This window comes from Macaca nemestrina, chromosome X (assembly GCF_043159975.1).
Source record: "Macaca nemestrina isolate mMacNem1 chromosome X, mMacNem.hap1, whole genome shotgun sequence".
Taxonomy (NCBI): Eukaryota; Metazoa; Chordata; class Mammalia; order Primates; family Cercopithecidae; genus Macaca; species Macaca nemestrina.
Genome location: NC_092145.1, coordinates 84,356,039 through 84,378,614, shown reverse-complemented (window position 1 = coordinate 84,378,614; position 22,576 = coordinate 84,356,039). Strand labels below are relative to the sequence as shown.

The window sequence follows — 22,576 nt, the reverse complement described above, 5'->3', positions numbered from 1 at the left end:
ATAAAACCCAGCTGCTCGGATGCTATTTTTAGTAGCTCATGTTGACTGAAGGGCTAATTTCCATGACTCTTAAAAAACACATTTTTCACAAAATAACCAAAGCCCACTAAATCCTCTGTTATAGCAAAGGAGACAGCCTCTTTACCTAGCTTTTAATTCATAGGAGTAGGAGAGCATAATTATGTGAGGCTGTCAGGCACTGCCACTGATGATCTCCTGGGTCTTTGTTGCAGACAGAACAAGCGAATGAAAAAATGAACGCCAAGCTAGAAGAGCTCAGGCAGCATGCGGCGTAAGTTGCCCACCAGATATTTGTTAGCAACCTATAGCACCTTAGTATATAATCATGGAGCCTCTGGCCTTTGTCATATGAATAACCCTTGGGTTCTTTTTGTTTGAATTTTCAGCTGCAAACTGGATCTTCAAAAGCTAGTAGAGACTTTGGAAGACCAGGAATTGAAAGAAAATGTAGAGATAATTTGTAACCTGCAGCAATTGATTACCCAGTTATCGGTAAGCCAAGTAGGGGCAGTGTAAATAGGCATATTACTTTCATTTGTTTCTCTTGACATATATGAGCCTTTCTAACTCTGTACCTTTTGCTGAAAAAACTAGATTGTGAGCTGCTTGAGGACAAGCATTTGATATGATCTGAATATTGAGTTTGTTAAAACACTCATAGGTTACATATATAATGCACATTAGTATTTCAGTATTCTAATCAAATACCAGAAGCAACAACATAGCAGTGCAAAATTGCCTAGGTAGCAAGAGCAGCAGTCATTGATTTGCTGTCCTCACAGTGTAGGCTAACTTAAAAAGAGGTCTTGTATCATACCCCAATTTTAAAGAAACTAAATTCTGACAGCTTAAAGCAACCAGGGAATACCATAAGCCTCTTTTATAACCAATAATAAGTAAGTTTGAATGTTCTACCATAAGTTCCCATTTTTGTTTATTTTTAGAACCATTATAGTAGTGGCAGGTGTGTTTTGGGGATGGGAGTGGTTATTTGTTGTTTTTCCCAGAAGAAAAATTTTCACAATCCCACTACCCCTAAAAATCTATTTTTGTTTTGGTGTTCCATCTCTTAGTCCTTAGGCATATATGCTTTAAAAAAAATTGAAATTATACTATAACATACTATGTTAAGTGGTAATGGTTGGTTTTGTTCCGTCTACACTCTGTTGTTTATTATTCTGAAACAGTAATGTGTATGCAAATGCCTGGTGGTAATTCCTAGCTTTTGGGCAGAGATTTTAATTTTACCAGAACCGTGAGACTGTCATCCCTGGTCTTGCCCAGTGTTTTCTAGAGTTGTCAATATTGTGTCACAAAATTATCCACACATAGATTTATTCTTGAAGAGGAAATAAAAAAGTGTCATACAATATTGTCAGGACTCATTATGATGACCAGTTCTAAAACATTAAATGAGTTAATTCCCCAAAGACTATTAGGCAGTGTTTTAGAATAAGGAGGACTGTAAAGCTGTCAGGAGCTGTCCAAGATGACAGCTCATTTATCTAACAGGGTATAGTAACTGAGAGCCTGGGCTCTAGAACCACACAGACCCTAGTTTGCAGCCAGTTCTGCTACTTCCTAGCTATGTAATCTTACTAAATGCTGTATTACTGTCAAAAGGAGATAATTTAAGTGATTCAAATAGGGGTTAAAAGAATTATTCGGCCGGGTGCAGTGGCTCATGCCTGTAATCCCAGCACTTTGGGAGGCCAAGGTGGGCGGATCACCTGAGGTCTGGAGTTCGAGACTAGCCTGGCCAACATGGTGAAATCCCGTTTCTACTGAAAATACAAAAATCAGCCGGGTGTGGTGGCATGCACCTGTAGTCCCAGGTACTCGGGAGGCTGAGGCAAGAGAACCGCTTGAACCCAGGAGGTGGAGGTTGCAGTGAGCCGAGATTGTGCCACTGCACTGCAGCCTGGGTGACAGAGCGAGACTTAATCTCAAAAATAAAAGGAAGAAGCAGCATTATTTAGCTGATGCACTCAGGGCACGCCTGAACTCCAGGTAACTTCCCAAGTAAAGCAAGATTGGAGTTTTATAGAGTAAAGAGAAGGAAGGGGTGTATGTTCTTGTGGTTTAGCTCAGGTAACAGTTTTTTATGTTAATTGCTGTGAAACTTTTGGTTGGAGATTGTTTCATTTTTTTATACCTCTTCCTCAGGAACATACTGGTGCAATCCTATCCTGATAACTGTTACTATATTTTGAGAGATGTTCTTACAAGCCTTGCAGTTTCTCAGTTGGTCAAGGTTCACAGGTGGGAGAGGTGGCAAAATAGGGAGAACAGGGAAAGGAGGCAAGGGTTGAAGGCAAGGAAAACTGGGAACCCTCTCTCATGTGTGTTTTCTTTTATATCAGCAATATGAGCAAAGTGCAGTGGGATCATAAAACAAAGGGTGATTAACTGTTAGTCCAGAAAATTCAGGAAGGCATCATAGAAGAAACTGGGTCCTAAAAATGAATAGGAGTTTGCCATGCAGACAAAAGGGAAGGGACAGGCCAATTCTGGGCGCACTGCTTATGAGTTAGCCCTGCTCCACAAGGAAAATTTTAGAAGTTTTTATATAAAATAAATAAAGTTTTTTAAAAAGGGACTAGACTATATATAGAGGAAAAGATATATATAAAAGCAAAGAGGTATGAAAGTTTAAAAAATGGTAAGAACTTCAATGTGGCTGAAGTATAGAGTACATGTTAGACAACGGCTATCACAAGGTTAAATTTCACCATTTATAATGCCACTCAAATGCAACTGAAACATCTGATATATGAAAACCTTGTGTGAGCTGCCTTAGTATTAAGATAATCTAGGCTGCAGAAGCCCACTGGAGCCAAAACTTACAAGCTCAGAAATAGTGACCCAGGGTACCCACCATTGTTCATGGCCATCACACTGATCTTAGAGGATTAATACCACCTCATTTCTGGGGCTTTGAGTCACATGGGAAAGATGAAGGAAACCCGTGGAACCAAATTAATAGAATAAAGCATCTTCAGTGAGAATCTGGCAATATGACTGGTGCCTGGTGTGCCTGTAGAGGGAGTTGCTAGTGGTGGCTGGCTCAGAGGAACTCTGCAGAATCACTGTGTCTGCCACTAAAATGTACTTGGCACACACAGTAGGAGGGTGCTAAAGATTGCCACAAACTGATGAAGTTCCTGCCTTCCATCCACTGTCACAGTTAGGCAGAGTAAGCCCTTTTATCCAGGAGTCCTGCTGGACTCCTGAATCAGAGTTCTCCACATCTATTGTTCGGAGACCCTCCCAGCTATATATTTTTTTTTTGGAAATACACAACAATGTATCCTGTGGCTTTTATTAAGACTCACTACAGTGAAAGCAAAATGTTTCAAAAGTAAGTGCTTGTGCCCTTCATTCTGGATTAAAACTATTTTTATTTTAAGTGACTAGTGAACACCCCCTTTTCCATTATAAAGGCAACCATTGTTCCTAGATATTCTTCCTGGGGCCTTAAGCGCTAAACTGTACCATTTCTTCCTTTAAAATATAATTCAAGCAAACCTCCTTGTACAGTTACCTGTGAGGAAATTCAAGCAGTCCTTTCAGTTCCTACAAAATCAAATGATCTTTTTTGTTTATATCCCCTCCTCCAAGACCAGTTCCATAAAAAGCATTTTGCACGCCCAGTAATGGTACAGCCTACAAACACAAACTTCATCTTGGAGGACATTGCTGGTTAATGTAGCACAATGTACCCTGGCCTTGTTCCCCTGACCATCACCTTTTTGAAATCACAATTTTTAAGAGGTTCTTGGTTATAGTCTTGGAATCAGGGAAAAGAGGTCTGTGAGACTGAAATAAATCTTATTGTTGTATATTTACATTTAGAATTATAGAGGCAGAATTCTGCCATGTTTATGCAGAACATGTCACCATAGCCCTAAGCTTAAACCTTAGTATTGTAAAATTTCTCTGGGCCAAAAGCCAAAGATAAACCCACAGTAACAACATATCTTCTTCAAGGATTAGCCCATCTACTTTTGATCCTAACTGTCTGGAAGGTACTAGAGAAAGTCTCCAAAGGCCAGTGTTATAGGCCCTAATAATCTAGGATAGGCCTCTTATTAGTCCTTATACTGAAAATTGAAACATGGGAGGGAGGAAAGGGTAACCCTTATAGATTTTTAAAATCCTTTTTAAGAATAATTTAGTATGTCCTGCACTTGGAGAGTCACCAGTACTATAAATCATTATGAGAAAGGATATGGGAATACTGAAGCTTCCTTTAAGTTCTCTTTGAGCCTCACTGGTTGGGAGTTTCTGGGCAGAGTAACGGAAATGCTTTGTAAATAGCACTTATTAAGGATCTCTTCAGGCCAGGCACAGTGGCTTACACCTGTAATCCCACCTCTTTGGGAAACCGAGCAGGTGGATCCCTGGAGCCCAAGAGCTTGAGATCAGCCTAGGCAATACAGTGAGACCTTGTCCCTACAAAAAAATAAAATAAAATTAGACCATCCTTCATGACATAGTGAGACCCTGTCTACAAAAAAGTTTTAAAATGAGCTGGGTGTGGTGGTGTACACTTGTAGTCCCAGCTAGTTGGGAGGCTGAGGTGGGAGGATCATTTGAGCCCGGGAGGTGGAGGTTGCAGTGACCTGAGATGGCACCACCGCACTCCAGCCTGGGTGACAGAGCAAGACTCTGTCTCAAAAAAGAGCGAGAGAAGAGGGGTCTCTTCACTCCTCACATTAAAGGTACTAGAAGTTAAGTTTCAACAACTATGTAATGTTTCATAGGGGTGGTATAGAGACTCCATGTGCTAACCCTAAATTCTTAGCTGTTGAGCTAATAGCTCTTTCACCTGTGACCTCCTTAATTACATGACTTCCTGGAAATAATTCTCTTTTCCCGGGGCTTTGGAGAATCACTTACACAGAAGTGGTAATCCATGTCTTACAATACCAAATAAAGCCTAAATTCCAGTGGTGAGAACAGAGCTTGCTAATATGATAGCCTGTAAACAAATTAGCCCTATTAAGTAGTTTTAGGTTTCCCTTCTAGGTGGCAGTTGTTTGAATGCCCCAAAAAATAATTTGCCAAAGAATTAGCGCTTACCCTTTTCCTCCTAGTTACCTGGAGTAATACCATATGATCTGTTCTTTTTTTATCTTTTTTCTTTTTTTCTATTTTTAGATTTAGGGGGTACAAGTGCAGTTTTGTTACATAGATAAATTGGGTAGTACTGAAGACTGGGTTTTTACTGTAGCTGTCACCTGAATAGTGTACTTTGTACCCAATAAGTAATTTCTCATCCCTCACCAACCCCCAACCCTTTCACTCTTCCAAGTCTCCAATGTCTGTTATTCCACTATGTCCATGTGTACACATTATTTAGTTCCCACTTATAAGTAAGGACATGCAGTATTTGACTTTCTGAGTTATTTCACTTAAGATAATGGCCTCTAGTTTCATTCACATTGCTGCAAGAGACATGATTCTATTCTTCTTATGGTTGAGTAGTATTCCATGGTGTGACTACTACTATTCCAGTAGTAGTCCATGGTATTTCAATGGATGATTGGATAAATAAAATGTGGTGTGTATATACACTTAGATTGATTCCATATCTTTTTTTTTTTTTTTTTGAGACGGAGTCTCGCTCTGCCGCCCAGGCTGGAGTGCAGTGGCCGGATCTCAGCTCACTGCAAGCTCCGCCTCCCGGGTTCACGCCATTCTCCTGCCTCAGCCTCCCGAGTAGTTGGGACTACAGGCGCCCGCCACCGCGCCCGGCTAGTTTTTTGTATTTTTTAGTAGAGACGGGGTTTCACCGTGTTAGCCAGGATGGTCTCGATCTCCTGACCTCGTGATCCGCCCGTCTCGGCCTCCCAAAGTGCTGGGATTACAGGCTTGAGCCACCGCGCCCGGCCGATCAGTTCTTATTTACATGAGGGACAGAGGCTGCAGTACCTTTATCTGACTTCATGAGCATATTTTTCTGGGAGTATCCATCTAAGGCATTTATTTCTTTCTGTTTTTGTTTGTTTGTTTGTTTGTTGTTTTTTCTTCATGATGGAGTCTTGCTCTGTCACCCAGGCTGGAGTACAGTGGTGCAATCTTGGCTCATTGCAACCTCCGCCCCCCAGGTTTAAGCAATTCTCCTGCCTCAGCCTCCAGAGTAGCTGTGATTACAGGTGCTCGCCACCACGCCCAGCTAATTTTTTTTGGTATTTGTAGTAGAGATGGGATTTCATCATGTTGGCCAGGCTGGTCTCGAACTCCTGACCTCATGACCTGCCTGCCTTGACCTCCCAAAGCGCTGGGATTACAGGCATAAGCCACCGTGCTTGGCCAGGCAATTATTTCTTTATAGAGGAAGATCCTACTACCTTGACTGACTATAAAAATAAAAAATAACCATTCTATTTACTTTTCTGATGCATTGCCGTTATTCGATATGTCTGTTTGTAGAATGGTATGCCCCCATAAGAATTGGCTAGACTTGTACATTAGTAGAGGTATACTTAGTGGTAGATGCATAAAAAGAAAGGGTAGAGTCCATAAAATGGGTTAAACTTTGGCCTGTTGGAATGGCTAAATGTTTCACTCTGGCCCAACTGTCTGTGGCAGGGCTTCAGGAGAAGTGCAAGAAATATGTCAATTGCCACATGACCTTATTTTTTATAAAAACTACACAATTGTCCTTTATGAAGAAGAAAGACTCTTGAGAGATGGGAAATGGAAACATGTGGCTTTTGGGATTTCTGTGACTATAAAATGGGTTCAGTACCTTAAACGGTCTCTGTATACACTTGAAAAAAATTAACAATAACCAATATAAAATCCACTAGTAAGCTTTACTTCAGACTCTTTCCCTAAACCAAAACATTTGTTACTGCAGGATGAAACTGTTGCTTGCATGGCTGCAGCCATTGATACTGCGGTGGAACAAGAAGCTGTAAGTAATTGGTCCCTTTGTGTGGAACCAGGAGCTCTAACTGCTGTTTCCTATAATTTATCACTCAACTGAAAAAGAGAACCTGTGATTGTTACCAACCTCCGTAGAATGCCTGGGAAATCCAGAAATCTTTAGTGTAAATCTCAGCTTCATAAAACCCCTACCTTGCATAGGCTCTACCACTAATAGTATAACTGGTAATGGGGGCCAGGACTTCTCAAGGATGTAATGTTCCATATTTGCAACCCAGCTTACAGATTTCTTGTTAGAGGCTAGTATTCTGCATCAACCGTCCAGCAAGTTAAAAATGAGGAGAGGAAAAAAATGAGGAAATTATGGCAAAGTCAAAAAAGCATTAGAGGAGAAATTGAAGAGAATTTTTTCTCAGCATAATTTTCTATGGATGAGATATTAGGGGCTAAAAGAACCAAGAAAAATAATTTGAGTGTTCAGATCACAAGAATAGATAAAATGTATTAGATGTTGACTAAAGGTTATAAAGACAAAATGAAAGGCTGGATGATGGATTGCTTGAGACAGGCTTTTATCCCTAAAATGAATCTATGTCAGTAGTTTTCACATTCTGAAAGAAGGAAAATACTAGATCAGGTACTAGAGGTCAGCTGTGTGAGAACAAATGAACCCTTTTCTCAATTTCCAGGACCTTCTCTCCTGTAAGGACCCCTTGGAATGAGGTAAAAGTAAGAAATGCCATCCAGATCAACGAAGGAAAGAGCAAAGAAACGTAGTTGGTACTAAAAGAGTCCATTAAAGTGTATAAGAAATAAGGTGCTTGAGAGAGCAGGGAACGAGGCTAGCTCAGTTTATTTCAGATACTTAAAACAAATGTATGCAGAGCCACCGTTGTAAAGGAACAGAAATACTGTTAATGGAGAAGTGCCTGTGAGACTTGATGAAATAGTGCCTAAGGAACTTCATTTGCTTGTTTCTCTTATAAATCGTTATCCTGATTTTTTTTCCAGCAAGTAGAAACCAGTCCAGAGACGAACAGGTCTTCTGACACTTTTACCACTCAGCATGCTCTCCGTCAAGCGCAGATGTCTAAGGAGCTGGTTGAGTTGAATAAAGCGCTTGCACTGAAAGAGGCCCTGGCTAGGAAGATGACTCAGAATGACAGCCAACTACAGCCCATTCAGTACCAATACCAGGTAAACTATTTCCTAGGGCAGTATTTATTCATGTCTACAGTCTCTTAAACTGAATGGGAAGAAAACAACAAGCATACCATTTTTGATGATGAAAAGACAACAAAATGTATATAGTATAATGGGAGTTGTACTGTTGGTTTAAAAAGAGGATACATTCAGGACAGGGAGCCTGTAATTTTGTTCCATTTAATCTATCTAATGCCTTACCTTATGCCACAGGTATTTAATAAATAGTTTGATAACGTTATAATAAATGTGGTCCCTACTTACAGAAAAATTATATTCTAATAACTATGCTTGGATTCTGAGAAAAATACATCTTTTGGTAAATAGTCTGGGTTATAGTATGAATTATGAAGAGACTAGTGGATGTCACATGACTTGACAAATGGCTAAACTTTTTTCTAATAGTAGTTCTAAGTGGCCTTTGCCAATTAATAATCAGGTCTTTACTTAAAGGCAAATCCTTGGCTTTCAGGTTACCCACAAGAAATGGCCCTTGCTCCAGACTTATTTTCCCTTGTAGACCAGTGTTTCTCATTGTTTGTGATTACAGACAAAGGGATATTAGGATGGGTGGTAGGGGGAAGAGTGGGTTGTTTTCCCATCCAGCTATATCCTACTACTCCCAAGGTATTATATGCTTATATTGAGGAATAGCTCTAGTACCCATGCTTTCTTTTCCCCCCATGGCAGCTGTTCATATGACATACTTTATTTCCAATCTATAACCATTAAAATCACTTTATAAGTTTACACTGTACAGTTGTTCTCACATCTGAAAAAAGACACAGGGGCAGGGAGAGCTTTTGGATTGGATTCTAGTTGTCCTAGCACCCGATCCATCCTGGGAAGGAGCCTTTTGAAGACAGAAGTGGGGAGGAGAGAACAGTGGACAAGAGAGGTGGACAGTTGGCCCAAGGATGCCCTTGGTCCCTTCCCTCCTGAGGGCCTTTTCCTTGGGGGGTCCCCCAGGGCCCACGACTGCAGGACCTTCACCAGGAAACCAGGCTGAATGGGAAGAAGGTTCACAGTATTGGGGGCTGGGAAGGGGGGCCAGAATGAGGAGGAAGGACAGCTTCTGGCTGTCTTCCCAGCTGCTAGGGGTTGGAGCTGTTTTTGTTTGTTTGTTTGTTTGTTTGTTTGTTTGTTTGTTTGTTTTTGGCACTGTCTACAAGGTCTTCCTGGGGTTGGGAGGAGGAGGAACGGGAGGGTTAGGATTCTTTCCTTGTGGAGTTAGGATTCTTTCCATTCGAAGGCGGGCCATCTGGCCTATGGTGAGGTTCCCAAGGGATAAACAGTCAGGGTCTTCTGCCTCCTGCCTCCCCAGGACTTCCACCCCCTGCCTGGCTGGCATCATCTAGACAACCTTTTGTAGAACCAAGACAAGTGAGAGAGGTGAGCAGAGCTGTAACCAAGCCAGGAGCAGGGAAAGAAAAAAAATGTATGCTTTCTCCAGGCCCTCCAACTTATCTTCCTCTTCCAAGAGGAGAGACTATAGGGTTGGTTTTTGTTGGTGGTGGTTCCCAGTCTCAGGAGTCCAAATGAGGCTAGTGTTTTCCACCTGTTCTTGGTCTAGACAGCCCCAGTCCCTCCCCAGGCTACACTAATGACTGGCCTAGATCAGTAGTTGGCAGATTCTCATGCATGTCAGAATCATCTGGAAGGCTCCTTAAAACCCCAGCTTGCAGGTCCCCACTCCATAAGCTCTAATTCAGTGGGTCTTGGGTGGGGCCAATAATTTGCACTTCTGTCAAGTTCCCAGGTGATATTCCTGCTGCTGGAATGCAATACAAGAACCACTGGCCTAGAATGATGCCCACAGTCACATCCTCAGCCACCTGGTGCCTCCTGGGCAGTACTAAGGAGCCGGGCCACAGCTGGCAAAGCCCAGCCTTAGGGGTACCGACATCACCTGGGAAGCTGCTGGGAATGGTCTAGGGGTGAGCCCCCGGTGCAGAGAAGTAAACTAAGGCACAGCGTTCAGCGACAGAGCTAGGAGAGGAGCGGGATACCAGGGCCCAGTAGAGAATGGATGGGGCTGCAGGACCCTACAACAAATTCTCATGCTTTTTAAAAAATTACCAGCTCTCATACATTTTCAGAGTAAAAACAAAAAAAAAGTGATTCTGCTAATTAATTTTCACCACTTTTTCCCCTAGATTAGAGGTTGCTTCCAAAATAATACCTGAGTTGCCAATAGAGGTTTTTTTCCCTTTTGTTATCATGGTCTTTTTTAACTTTTAAAAAACTTAGTTTTTTGTAATGCCAGCACTTTGGGAGGCTGCCTTGGGCAGATCACTTGAGCCCAGGAGTTTGAGACCAGCCTGGGCAACATGGCGAAACCCTGTCTCCACAAAAAATACAAAAATTAGCCGGGCCTGCTGGTGTGAGCCTGTAGTCCCAGCTACTTGGGAGGCTGAGGTGGGAGGATCACCTGAGCACAGGGAGGTCCAGGCAGCAGTGAGCTGAGATCACACCACTGCAATCCAGCCTGAGTGACAGAGTGAGACCATCTCAAACAACAAAAAACTGTGGCTGGGCATGGTGCTCACGCCTGTAATCCTAGCACTTTGGGAGGCCAAGGCAGGCAGATCACCTGAGGTCAAGAGTTCAAGACCAGCCTGGCCAACATGGTGAAACCCTGTCTCTACTAAAAATACAAAAATTAGCTTCATGCCTTTAATCCCAGCGACTCGGGAGGCTGAGGCAGGAGAATCGCTTGAACCCAGGAGGTGGAGGTTGCAGTGAGCCGAGATTGCACCACTGCACTCTAGCCTGGGTTACAGAGTGAGAACCTGTGTCAAACAAACAAACAAAAAAACTTAATTTTTTTCTATGTCAGATACATATATATCATTTTTTAAAGTCAAATACTATAATACTTAGAAAACTCAAAATAGTTCTCTATTCCTATTCTGACATTTACCTCCATATTTCTTGATAAGAATTGGCAGTGTGATTATGTTACATTTTTTAGATAACTATCTATTGACCTCCCACAGTGGAAGACAAGAATGTAGCTCTCTTATCCCACCACCTGTGCACACTGCCTCACTTTCTTCATTCAAAATGGTTATATCACCCTTTTTGTTTAAATGAATATTTAGTGTTTAAATTATTCTGATTATGTAAATATGTTTAAAATTGAGCCATATAGTATGATTGCATTTCTTTTCTTGTATAGCTCTTTGTATTTTCTAGAGATAACATTTTTTTCCATTTACTTAGTTTTCTATATACCTGTCAATAATTTTATCTCCAAACTTCTTGACAAAACTATAAAACTCATCCCAGCAGTTTGGGATGCCGAGGCGAGCGGATCACGAGGTCAGGAGATCGAGACCACCCTGGCTAACACGGTGAAACCCCGTCTCTACTAAAAATACAAAAAATTAGCTGGGTGTGGTGGCAGGCACCTGTAGTCCCAGCTACTCGGGAGGCTGAGGCAGGAGAATGGCATGAACCCAGGAGGCAGAGCTTGCAGTGAGCCAAGATAGCGCCACTGCACTCCAGCCTGGGCAACAGAGCAAGACTGTGTCTCAAAAAAAAAAAAAAAAGAAGAAGAAGAAAAGAAAAAAAAACTATAAACCTCTTCATTGTGGTCAGACATACCAGGTAATTTATCCATTTCTTTTTTGAAAACAACCCTTCTGGAGTCTTCTCTCCTGGTTTGCTTTCTCTAGGGCTGTTGTCCAGCCACCAGCTTGGTACCATCATCCTGGGGATTTGCTTCATTTCTTTCTCATCTCTGTGTTGACGTGGATTTCATGTCTTCCTCCTCTTTAGTATACCCCTTTGCTTTGGTGGAATAAAACCCCAATAGCTTTCTGAGAATGCATACATGAAAGGGAAATACTTTAAAGCTTTGCATGTCTGAAAATTGCTTTTTCAAAATTCTTATACTTTACAATTCTATAGAAATGTTTTCTTCATTATTTTGAAGGCCTTGCTCCATTGTCTTCTATTTCCAGTATTGCTGTTGAGAAGTCTATTATAATTTTGGATTATTTGTAATAGACCTATATATTTTTTTACTTTGGAAACTTTCAGGATCTTTTCATTGTCCCCAAGTGTTACTTAATTTCACAATGATGGGCCTTGGTATGGTTTCCTGTTTTTTGTTTGTTTGTTTTTATTGTTTTTATAGAGACAGGGTCTTGCTCTGTTGCCCAGGCTGGAGTGCAGTGGTGCCATCACAGCTCACCGCAGCCTCAACTTCCTGGGCTCAGGTGGTCCTCCTGCCTCAGCCTCCCAAGTTGCTGGGACTACAGGCATGTGCCACCATGCCTGGCTAATTTTTTATTTTTTGTAGAGATGAAGTCTCACTATGTTGCTGAGGCTGGTCTCAAACTCCTGGTCTTTAGTGATCCTCCCAGCCTCCCAATCCTAAAGTGCTAGGATTACAGACATGTACCACCACACCCAGCCTTCTTTTCTCATTTATTGTACTTGGTGCTTGACTAGTCCTTTCAATCTAGAAATGTGTACTCCTTTCTGGGCAGTTTTTTTCCTATCATTTCTTTGATAATGCTATCTCTACATTTTCTCTGTTTTCTCTTTCTTGCGCTTCTCTTAGATATTGGATCTCTTAGATTTAGTTTCTACTTTTCTGATCTCTTTCTTCCTATTTTCTATTTCTTTGTCTTTTTATTCCACTCTGGGAGATTTCCCTTCATTCTTAGTGAATTATTTCATTTGGTTATTAATTTCCAAGGTCTCCTTTTGATCCTGTAATTGTTCCTTGTTATAGCCTTTTATTCTTTTTGTGTGGATTCACAGCCCATCTCTAAGAATAGGAATTAAATTTTATCAAGGTTTTCTTCTTCTTCCTGCTTTGCCTTTGTTTCCTCCAGATTTCCTTTCTCTAATGTGTTTGTTTTGGTCTGTCTTTCAGGTAAGACACTTTCCTCAAATTTCTAGTGAGCCATGGCTATCCATTCATATTTAAGAGGGAGGCACTAAAAGCCAATAGCAAGTTGTATGTGCATGGATTTCTCTTAGGCTAATCAATTTCCAATAAAGAACTCTTATTCTTTTGCCTAGAGTTGTGTGGGCCTAGTGGTGGTATGCCATCGTTCTAGTAACCCAGAGAAAATAAGGGAGTTGAAGTCTCTCCAATCATAGACAGACTTTTATTTAATCCCTGTCAGCAGTATGGTACTGCATCCCTGCTATTAGCTGTGTCCAACCTGTTAGGTTCGGCCTCTCTAGAAAGGAAGCCTCTGTTCCACTCTGTGCCTCCGTGGTACGTATTGGCTTTGCTTCTTCTTGATATTTGTCCTGTAGGAGTTATATTTTAGCTTTTTCCACTCTGGACGTCAATTACTTCTTATCCAGCTGTTTTCTTCTTCCAAAAGTTTGTTGATATCTCTCAACTGCTCTCCTCATCTCTCTTCATTCTTGTTGATTTATACCTCCTTTTTTGTTCATTTTCATGGGATTTCAGGAGGGAGTAAGTTAAATATGTCACTCAATTGTCCATATTAACAGGACATACAATGCAGCCTCTTTAAGGTCAAATGTATTTTGGCTTTTCCAGGATAAACAAAGGATTACTGGTAAGGCTGAGAAGTGATTCTTCCTTTCTTGTACTCTTGCCTGGAAACATGGGGATATGTGTTCCCCCATTGTATTTCTTTCTTTCTTTCTTTCTTTCTTTTTTTTTTTTTCTTTAACCAGAGAGGGATATATTTATTTTCTCACATTAAAAAAAAAAAAAAAAAAAAAAAAAGCTGAACATAAGTAGTCTGGGGCACGTACAGCAACAAAGGCCCAGGATCCTTCCTGCTTTCTGCTTCCTTGGCCTTAGGGTGTGAATCTTGTCCTCATGCTCTCAAGACAGCTGGCTGAGCATCAGCCATCACATCCACATTCCAGGCAGGAAGAAGGCAAAGGTGAAGGGTATTGCACATTGTCAGCTGAGCTCCCTTTGCAGGGTCTTTCCTGCAAGTCTCTCCCGACACCATCCACTTGCATGCTACAACTGCCCACCCTGGGCTGTGAGGGAGGGTAGGACATGGATTTTGTCTGCCCGCTTATCAGAATTGGGCAGAAGCACTGGGATTCTGTTAGTAGGGAGGAAGGATAATAGATGCTGGGTTAACAATTTGCAGTCCCCACCACAGCCAGGACTTAGGCAGGGGTGATCCCCACTAAAAGCCAAAGGTTTCATGCCTAGCTGCAGGGGAGAGGTGCTTGGGCTGGGGTCCTGCCTTGTCTTAACAAATATGAGGCTCTTGTTAAACCCTGTGAGGGTGGCTTGTGACCCACGTGCACCCTAATCAGCTGCCTGGCATGACTCAGCCCACTTCAGGGCTTCCAGTTCACCCTGGGGCGGGGGAGGCCTGGGGCATGCTGTTTTCACACACACACTCCTAGTTGATTTCTTTTTCTTCTATAATTTATAAAATTAACACTGCACTTATTGGAAGACATGAAAATCCAAAGATGTGTAGAGAAAAAGTTCACCTCCCTGTGCCCCGCCCCTGACTAACCCATGTTAACAGCCTGACCTGCTCCCAGGGGATTCTGGGATCCTGGAAGGTCCTTGAGAAACTCTGTAGTCCTAGACCAGTGCTGGGGGTGGTGGGAGGATGGGCTGGGGAGGGAAGGGGGCTCCTCAGCAGGCTGAGCCTTGGTTGCTCAACCCCGCTGACACTGACTACACATGGAGTGAGGAGTGTGCCGAGGACTCAGCCGCGTGGGTGGTCCTTGTGGCCTCTGCCACTGCCCTGGGCAGTCATCACTCAGCCACGTCAACAAGCGACACTGGGGAGGCAGGCCTGGGCCACCTGAACTGTCACCTTGTCCTGGTTGACACCTCAGGCCTGGTCGTTATCTGGACTTTGGCTGCAGGGCTTCTGGGCAGAAAGAGCAGATCCAATTGGCTCGTCCTAGCCATGTGCTCCCAGAGCAGCCTGCCCAGGGATCTGGAGAGCAGCAGCCGGATCCTAACCTACTTTGCACCAACAGGCAGGAAAGGGCACGTTGAGTCTGCCACTCCAGGGTTTCAGAAGCAGGCTGCCCTGAGGCCTTCCAAATTTCACAAGGGCTCCTTCTAAGGCCTGGGCTGTGTCCAGATGTTGGACCACATGCAAAGAATGGAGGCCAAGTCCAGAAAGAGGAGGGCCCTCCCCCATGGGAATGCGCACGTGGGAAGGGCGCATTTGCCCCTAGATCCTAGACTGGATCTGGGCTCAGGAGGCTAACCCCTATGGACCAGCCCACCCATTCAGCCAATGGGCAGCCACAGTAAGGGCAGAGGGAACAGCAGAGGCAGCCCATGTGGTCACAGGTCCCGTGGGCTCCAGAGCTCTCAGCTCCAGGCACCCCTGCCTCCCCTGCTTCGAGCCTATTGGGGGCACACTTCCTGCTGTGTCTGGTCACTAACCTCTGCCCATACCACTAAAGATCCGTAGCTAAACTCTCCTTAGTTGAATCCTCTGCTAACACAAAAGGAAAAAGCCAAATCTCATCTCACAAGACTTTTATTTGAGGTGCACCATGCATGGAGCCTTGCCCCAAATGCCATGGTCATCACATTCAGGAAGAGGCAGACATCCCCACAACAGTCACATGCTGAAGCTTCTGTTTGCAATGTCTGGTGGCAGAGTTCTCACTCAGCAGACCTGTATCATCATAGACATCACCATGTTATCAGTCCCTGGCCTGGATATTGTCCTCGGGTTACAGAAGGGGTTGCACATCACATCTATGTAGGAGTTGTGCAGCTTCCAGAACATCCTGTGGATTTCATTGTCTCGAAGAGCTGTGTTGGAGGGATTCACCACCATGACAAACTTCACCTTGGAGATGGTAGTGTAGCTCTGTCTGCATAGCTGGATAGGGAATGCACTTGTAACACAAGGACTGCTGGGAAAGCAGGTGAAGAACCTGCCAGCTGAGGGCCCTCTGTGTGTCCTCACTTTGGAGAAGTCTGGCAACCTTGAATCACAGGCAGTGCCCAGGCTGGGCTGGTCCTGCAGTGACCACACTGGGTGCATGCCTAGATACTTCGTTGGGGCAACTGGTGTTTACTGGAAAAGCAAAGGGCAGGCAGCTAAGCCTTACCCAATTCAGGCTCCAGGAACCGAGCCACTCAGACTCTGAGTTTCTATGTGCACCTGGGATGCCTCACCCTCTTTATGAATCAATGCCTGGTCCAGAAAGTTAACTGCAAAACCAGAGACTTCATGAATAAGGCGGACCTCCTCTGTAGAGGCCATATTGTTTTGTAAAATAGTGGCTACTGGCACATGTCATCATGGACAAGCTACATTACTACTCTTGGAACGTCTTTGAACTCCATGGTCTCAAGTGATTTGTCCAAAGGGACTGGTCGAGAGTTTCTAGTGACTTATGAGGCAAGACCTTGTAGTCCTCTGTGGGGTAGAGCGGGCCCAGATAGAGCTCCCTCTGGTTGACCAGGGCCTTCCCCATTGAAGAGATCTTCTCATCCACCATGTCCAGAGATGTGTACACCATGTACTGGAACCTCAGCTCGTTCTCCATGGGGGTGCTGCGGATGTAGAGAGGGTAATTCTCCTTGGTGATCACCGGGATGCATATCGCCATCTTGAGAGGACCAGCACTGGGTGCCCCGCCCATTGTATTTCTAACTCTACAAAGGGGTGCTAGTAAGGAGCTATAGCTATAGTAAGATATCTCGTCCTTTTCCCCATGGCATCAAATATGCTTGATTAAGTTAAGAAGAAATAAATTTTTTTTTAGACGGAGTCTTGCTCTGTCACCCAGGCTGGTGTGTAGTGGTGCAATCTCTGTGCACTGTGACCTCCACCTCTTGGGTTCAAGCGATTCTCCTGCCTCAGCCTCCCGAGTAGCTGGGATTACAGGTCTGCGCCACCATGCCTGGCTAATTTTTGTATTTTTACTAGAGACAGGGTTTCACCATGTTGGCCAGGCTGGTCTCAAACTCCTGACCTTAGGTTATCTGCCTGCCTCGGCCTCCCAAAGTGCTGGCATTACAGGTGTGAGCCACTGCACAAGGCCTGAAATAAATTCTTAATGTAATCAATACCTTTTACTCACATGTGAATCACCCTTTTTTTTCTCTAAGAAATAAAAGCAGTTTTTAATTCAATTATTTATTTATTTATTTAGAGACAAAGTCTCACTCTCTCGCCCAGGCTGGAGTGCAGTGGCGTGATCATAGCACACTGCAGCCTTGACTTCCTGGACTCAAGTGATCCTCCCACCTCAGCCTCCTGAGTTGCATGGTATTTTTCCTGTCACTTGTAAAGAATTGCCAGAGAAAAATAGGGGGAGGCATAGGGTCTGATTAATGAAGATTACCATGAGTTGTAGTAAACCAGGACTTAAATTTTTGAATAATTCCCCCTTGTGGAGTTGGTAAGACAATTAGGGACTAAATGTGGTATATATAATGAATAGAAACTATTTTTCACCTATCAGATTGGTAATAGTTTTTAAGTGTAGCAATATCAAATGTTGACAAGGGTGCAAGCAAAGTACTCTCGTACTTAGCTGGCAAGAGTGGAATAGCCCCTTTGGATGACAATTTGGCAGGTCTATAAAAATTGAAAATGTATACCCTCATGACTGTGTAATTCCCACTTCTCTCTACCCTAGTAAAACCTTGCACATGTGCACAGAAGGCATGTACCAGAATATTTCATTATGGCAAAAAAACAAGGCAGATCTATATATGCTGATATAAATAAATCTCCATGACTAATTAAGTAAAAAAAGGCAAGTTACAGAATAACATATATATATAAAAGTCTATGTTTAACACATTTTAATTGGTATAAACACACGTGTGTGTGTGTATATACTATATACTTACATCAATTACATATTCTAGTAATAGATATTAAGTGATATGTAATATATAATACATTTATTTAATATATAATCATGCACCAAATAATGACATTTCAGTCAATGACAGACTATGGATACAATGATGGTCCCATAAGATTATAATACTGTATTTTTAACTGTACCATTTTTATGTTTAGATACAAAATACTTACCATTATGTTATAATCACCCACAGTATTCAGTACAGTCGCATGATATACAGTTTTATAACCTAGGAGCAATAGGCTATACCATATAGCCTGGGTGTATAGTAGGCTATACTATATAGATTTGTATAAGTGTACACTATCATGTTCACACGATGATGAAATTGCTTAACAATGCATTTCTTAGAATGTATTCCTGTTATTAAGTGACATATGACTGTGTATGTAAATGTCTAGATATGTAATATTTGAATATGTAAATGTCTAGAAAAAATGGAAGATATGCATCAAGCTGGTAACAGTGCTTGCTTCTGGAGGGGGACTGGAATTTTGGCAGGGGTGAGGCAGTCAAGGGAACTTGACCTTTATATGTATTATCTATTTTTTTATATAAATATATTTATATGTTACTTCTATAAGTAAAAATATAGAATATATTTTCTATGTTGTAAGTATAGATGAATATAGAATATATGTATCATATAAAGAATATATGAATATACACATACATACATACACACCCATGTTGTTAGTGATTTTAAATATGCAGGGTAGGCTACGTGGTGGCTCACGCCTGTAATGCCAATACTTTGGGAGGCCGAGGTGGGTGGATCACTTAAGTCAGGAGTTTGAGACCAGGCTGGCCAACATGGTGAAACCCTGTCTCTACTAAAAATACAAAAATTATCCAGGTGTGGTGGTGGGTGCCTGTAATCTCAGCTACTTGGGAGACTGGGGCACAAGAATCTTTTGAACCTGGGAGACAGAGGTTGCGGTAAGCCAAGATCACACCACTGCACTCCAGCCTAGGCGACAGAGCAAGACTCTGTCTCAAAAAAAAAAAAAAAAAAAAAAAAAAAGCAAGGTAACTATAAAGTTTGATTTTCAGTGGTTATACTGAAGTGACTGAGTACATTGCTTGGAAAACAGCTCTAGCCTATTTAGAAAGCATTTAGAAAGCTTCTCTGATATAACCCCACCTAATCTGCCTCTGCTTCTTTTTGTCAGTCTAATACTGGTCTAGGGTCTGCATATAATCTTCTTCCCTGCCAACTACTCATCCAGTCAGTTTTCTCCAATCTTTTCTGGTTATGAGAATAGGATGGAATTTGGATTTTCCACTGTCAAACTTCAGTTTCTAGACTTCTTTTTCTAAATGCTTGCAGAACTGCAGTTGTTATTGAATAGATAAGTTTGAAAGTTCTGAATATAAGAATATTTGTGCAGCTCTTTACAGTTTACAAAGTGTCTACCTTTTTATCTTATTTGATCTTCCCAACAACCCTGTGAGGTAGGTGTTATTATTAATTATTGACATAGATAGGGAAACCTTTGGGAGTCCCTAAGAGCTCACCTAGATCGAATGATTCACTAGGAGGACTCACAGGAGTCAGTATATAGTCATACTCACAGTTAAGATTTATGGGGCTGGGTGCTGTGGCTCATGCCTATAATCCTAGCACTTTAAGGAGGCCAAGGTGGGAGGATCGCTTGAGCCCAGGAGTTCAAGACCAGCCTGGGCAACATGGCGAAAACCCATCACTACAAAAAAATACAAAAATTAGCCAAGTTGGTGGCACACTCCTGTAGTCCTCACTACTCAGGAGACTAAGGTGGGAGGATCACTTGAGCCCAGGAGATAAAGGCTGCAGTGAACCATGATCATGCCTCTGTACTCCAGCCTAGGTGAGAGTGAGACTCTGTCTCAAAAGAAAGAAGAGAGAGAGAGACAGAGAAGGATGGGGAGAAGGGGGAGGGAGGGAAAGGAAAGGAAAGGAAGAAGGAAAGGAGGGAAAAGAAAAGAAAAAAAGAAAGAAAATAAGCAAATGAAGGGCCAGATGTGGTGGCTCACACCTGTAATCCTAGCACTTTTGGAGGCAGAGGCGGGAGGATCACTTGAGCTCAGGAGTTCAAGACCAATCTGGGCTATATATATATACACACACACACACACACACACACACACACACACACACACAATATATATATATATGATATATATACACACACATATACATTCATGCACACACACGTATATAAACTCTTTTCTGAACAGAAACCAAAACTAAAAGATGAAGTGACTTTCCTTAAAGATACTTATTAAGTGTGGCAGTCAAGATTAAAACCCAGACCCTCAGATTCCAAACATTTCCTACTACGTAATTTTAATCTCCATCAAATCAAGAATAAATGTTTTCAGCATGCAATCGAAGTGGTAAAATTTAATGCATAGTTCCTTGAGACATGGAATGCTGAAGTGGTTTTTCTTCCTGTGCCATGTAATGTCTTCTTTCTCTTTTACCTATAACCTTTCTAGGATAACATAAAAGAGCTAGAATTAGAAGTCATCAATCTGCAAAAGGAAAAGGAAGAATTGGTTCTTGAACTTCAGACAGCAAAGAAAGATGTCAACCAAGCCAAGTAAGATTAAAGTTAATAAATGTTATTTCAAGTCCCTACTATGTGTGAGGAGCTTTGCAAGAAATAGAGAAGTAGAAGTCCCATTTACTGCCCCTAAAGATTTAAACGTAGTTATGAAGAGGAAACCTAAACACAAAAGTGGTTAAATAATTACAATTTTAAATAGCGTCTCAAGTTGACAGTAAAAGAATGTCATAACACAGCACATGATTAGTAGCCAAATAAATTTCTTAGGCAGTAATTGTGTTAAGAGTTCAGAGGCGAGAAATATCAATTCAGGCTACCATGATCAAGGAAGGCTTTGTAAAAAGCGCTTGAGCTGGCTTTTGAAAGATTATCACACTTACTAGATAACAGCAGTTTCTTTGTCCCTGCGCTAATGGTAAATTAGCTTGTGAATGGAATTAATGTCCAGGCTAGTGATTAAAAAAATCAATCTAGCCATCTCTTACCAGTTAAGAATAAAACCAAAGCAGATAACTATAACATTCTACTCTCCTTCAGACCTCTGCTGTATGGGCTACGCTACCTTCTTTTTACTCAGTGACTCCATTTTATCTCTCGGTTGAGTCTAAAGCTCATATTTGTAAAAGTTATGCTGAATGTTTACTTTCTATCTCAGACTTCTATAATAGTCATCAGAATTCTTCATAGCTAAAGTGAAGTGAAATGCCTTCAAAGAACCATTCTGATGCAAAAGGGGCGGCGTATATTGAGGCAGTTGCATTGCTGTGTACTAAAAGTTGTCTTACTCTTTGTATTAAGCTCCTATTATTGAGACAGGTTTGGTTGTTTGGGTGGTATTCTTTTTTCAAGATGGCTATGTGACTAGTCACCTATTTTGTATATGTCAGGATTGTAACTCTGGGAGTCTAGTATTATGTCTTTTGAAGTCAGGCTTTGCTGCTGGTAGTCCTCACTTCTACAGCATCTATGTTTAGGTTGAGTGAGCGCCGCCGCAAACGTCTCCAGGAGCTGGAGGGTCAAATCGCTGAACTGAAGAAGAAACTGAATGAGCAGTCCAAACTTCTGAAATTAAAGGAATCCACAGAGCGTACTGTCTCCAAACTGAACCAGGAGATACGGGTAATAAATTATAATCCTTGCATTTACTCCCATTGGAATTTACAAACATAGGTATTCCATTTAGAAATACACCAGAGGTGTTTTCAGGTGAGAAAATAGCAGGCAGGGCAATCATTTCAAGTGTGTGAATTTCCACAAATGCCACTTTTGCAGAACATTGTGCTAGTGGTCATCTAGGATCTGCTCAGTATAACCTTGCTTTGACATTCAAAATTTAGCGTTAGAGTCTCTGAAACCAAAGAACAAAGACATCTCCATGCTTAGTGGTTATATCCTGATCACCTTCCATGATCACGCAGCATAATTTCCTGAAGTAGTAACAAGATGACGGACACCTAGAGAAAATTCTCAGTTATTGAATATTCAACTTGTGGCACCAACAAAGTGGTGGTTACAGGCTACTTGTACTGAAACCTTTAGAATACAGTGGTTGCTAGGTAGATTTGTCCTGGAGGCTTAGATGTTTCCTTGAAATTTCATTTGTATACAGTGAATTTAGGGCTGGATTTAGCTTGTAGGTACATTTTTCTTTACTGTCTTCTCAGTGTTCACTTGTGTAGTCTATACTTGGAAACCCTGTGCAAGCATAGCAAGGGTATTATAAGCCTAATCAGAAAATCTGTTGGGGACCGCTTTCCCAGCCTAGTTCTGGCTTTTCTCTCTTCTTAATGGTAAGTCTATCCATCCGCACCAGCCTAGAATAAAGTGCAGATGACTAATACTTGTGCTGGTTTTTGTTTTTATAGATGATGAAAAACCAGCGGGTACAGTTAATGCGTCAAATGAAAGAAGATGCTGAGAAGTTTAGACAGTGGAAGCAGAAAAAAGACAAAGAAGTAATACAGTTAAAAGAACGAGTAAGTAACTAAAACTTCTTGAAGGCCTAGCTAATAAATGCTTCTCTGAGCTGACTAACAATTTTGATGCTTCTCTTCAAATAC

At 41.9% G+C, this 22,576-nt stretch overlaps 2 protein-coding genes across 2 annotated transcripts in view; one reads left to right on the top strand and one right to left on the bottom strand.

Moving 5' to 3' along the window:
* LOC105476663 (kinesin family member 4A) overlaps window positions 1-22,576 on the top strand; it is a 131,351-nt gene that overhangs the window by 61,582 nt on the left and 47,193 nt on the right. The window contains exons 12-18 of the mRNA XM_011732795.3: window positions 234-292; window positions 408-513; window positions 6,890-6,946; window positions 7,930-8,115; window positions 20,446-20,549; window positions 21,491-21,635; window positions 22,382-22,492. Coding sequence (XP_011731097.1) covers window positions 234-292; window positions 408-513; window positions 6,890-6,946; window positions 7,930-8,115; window positions 20,446-20,549; window positions 21,491-21,635; window positions 22,382-22,492 — 768 coding nt within the window. The remainder of the gene's footprint in view (window positions 1-233; window positions 293-407; window positions 514-6,889; window positions 6,947-7,929; window positions 8,116-20,445; window positions 20,550-21,490; window positions 21,636-22,381; window positions 22,493-22,576) is intronic.
* On the bottom strand, window positions 15,738-16,692 carry LOC105476662 (trafficking protein particle complex subunit 2-like protein). Its single transcript, XM_071088704.1, has 2 exons — window positions 16,475-16,692; window positions 15,738-15,942 (listed from the first exon to the last, which is right to left on the bottom strand). Exons 1-2 carry the CDS (start codon window positions 16,690-16,692, stop codon window positions 15,738-15,740), a joined length of 423 nt encoding a protein of 140 aa, XP_070944805.1.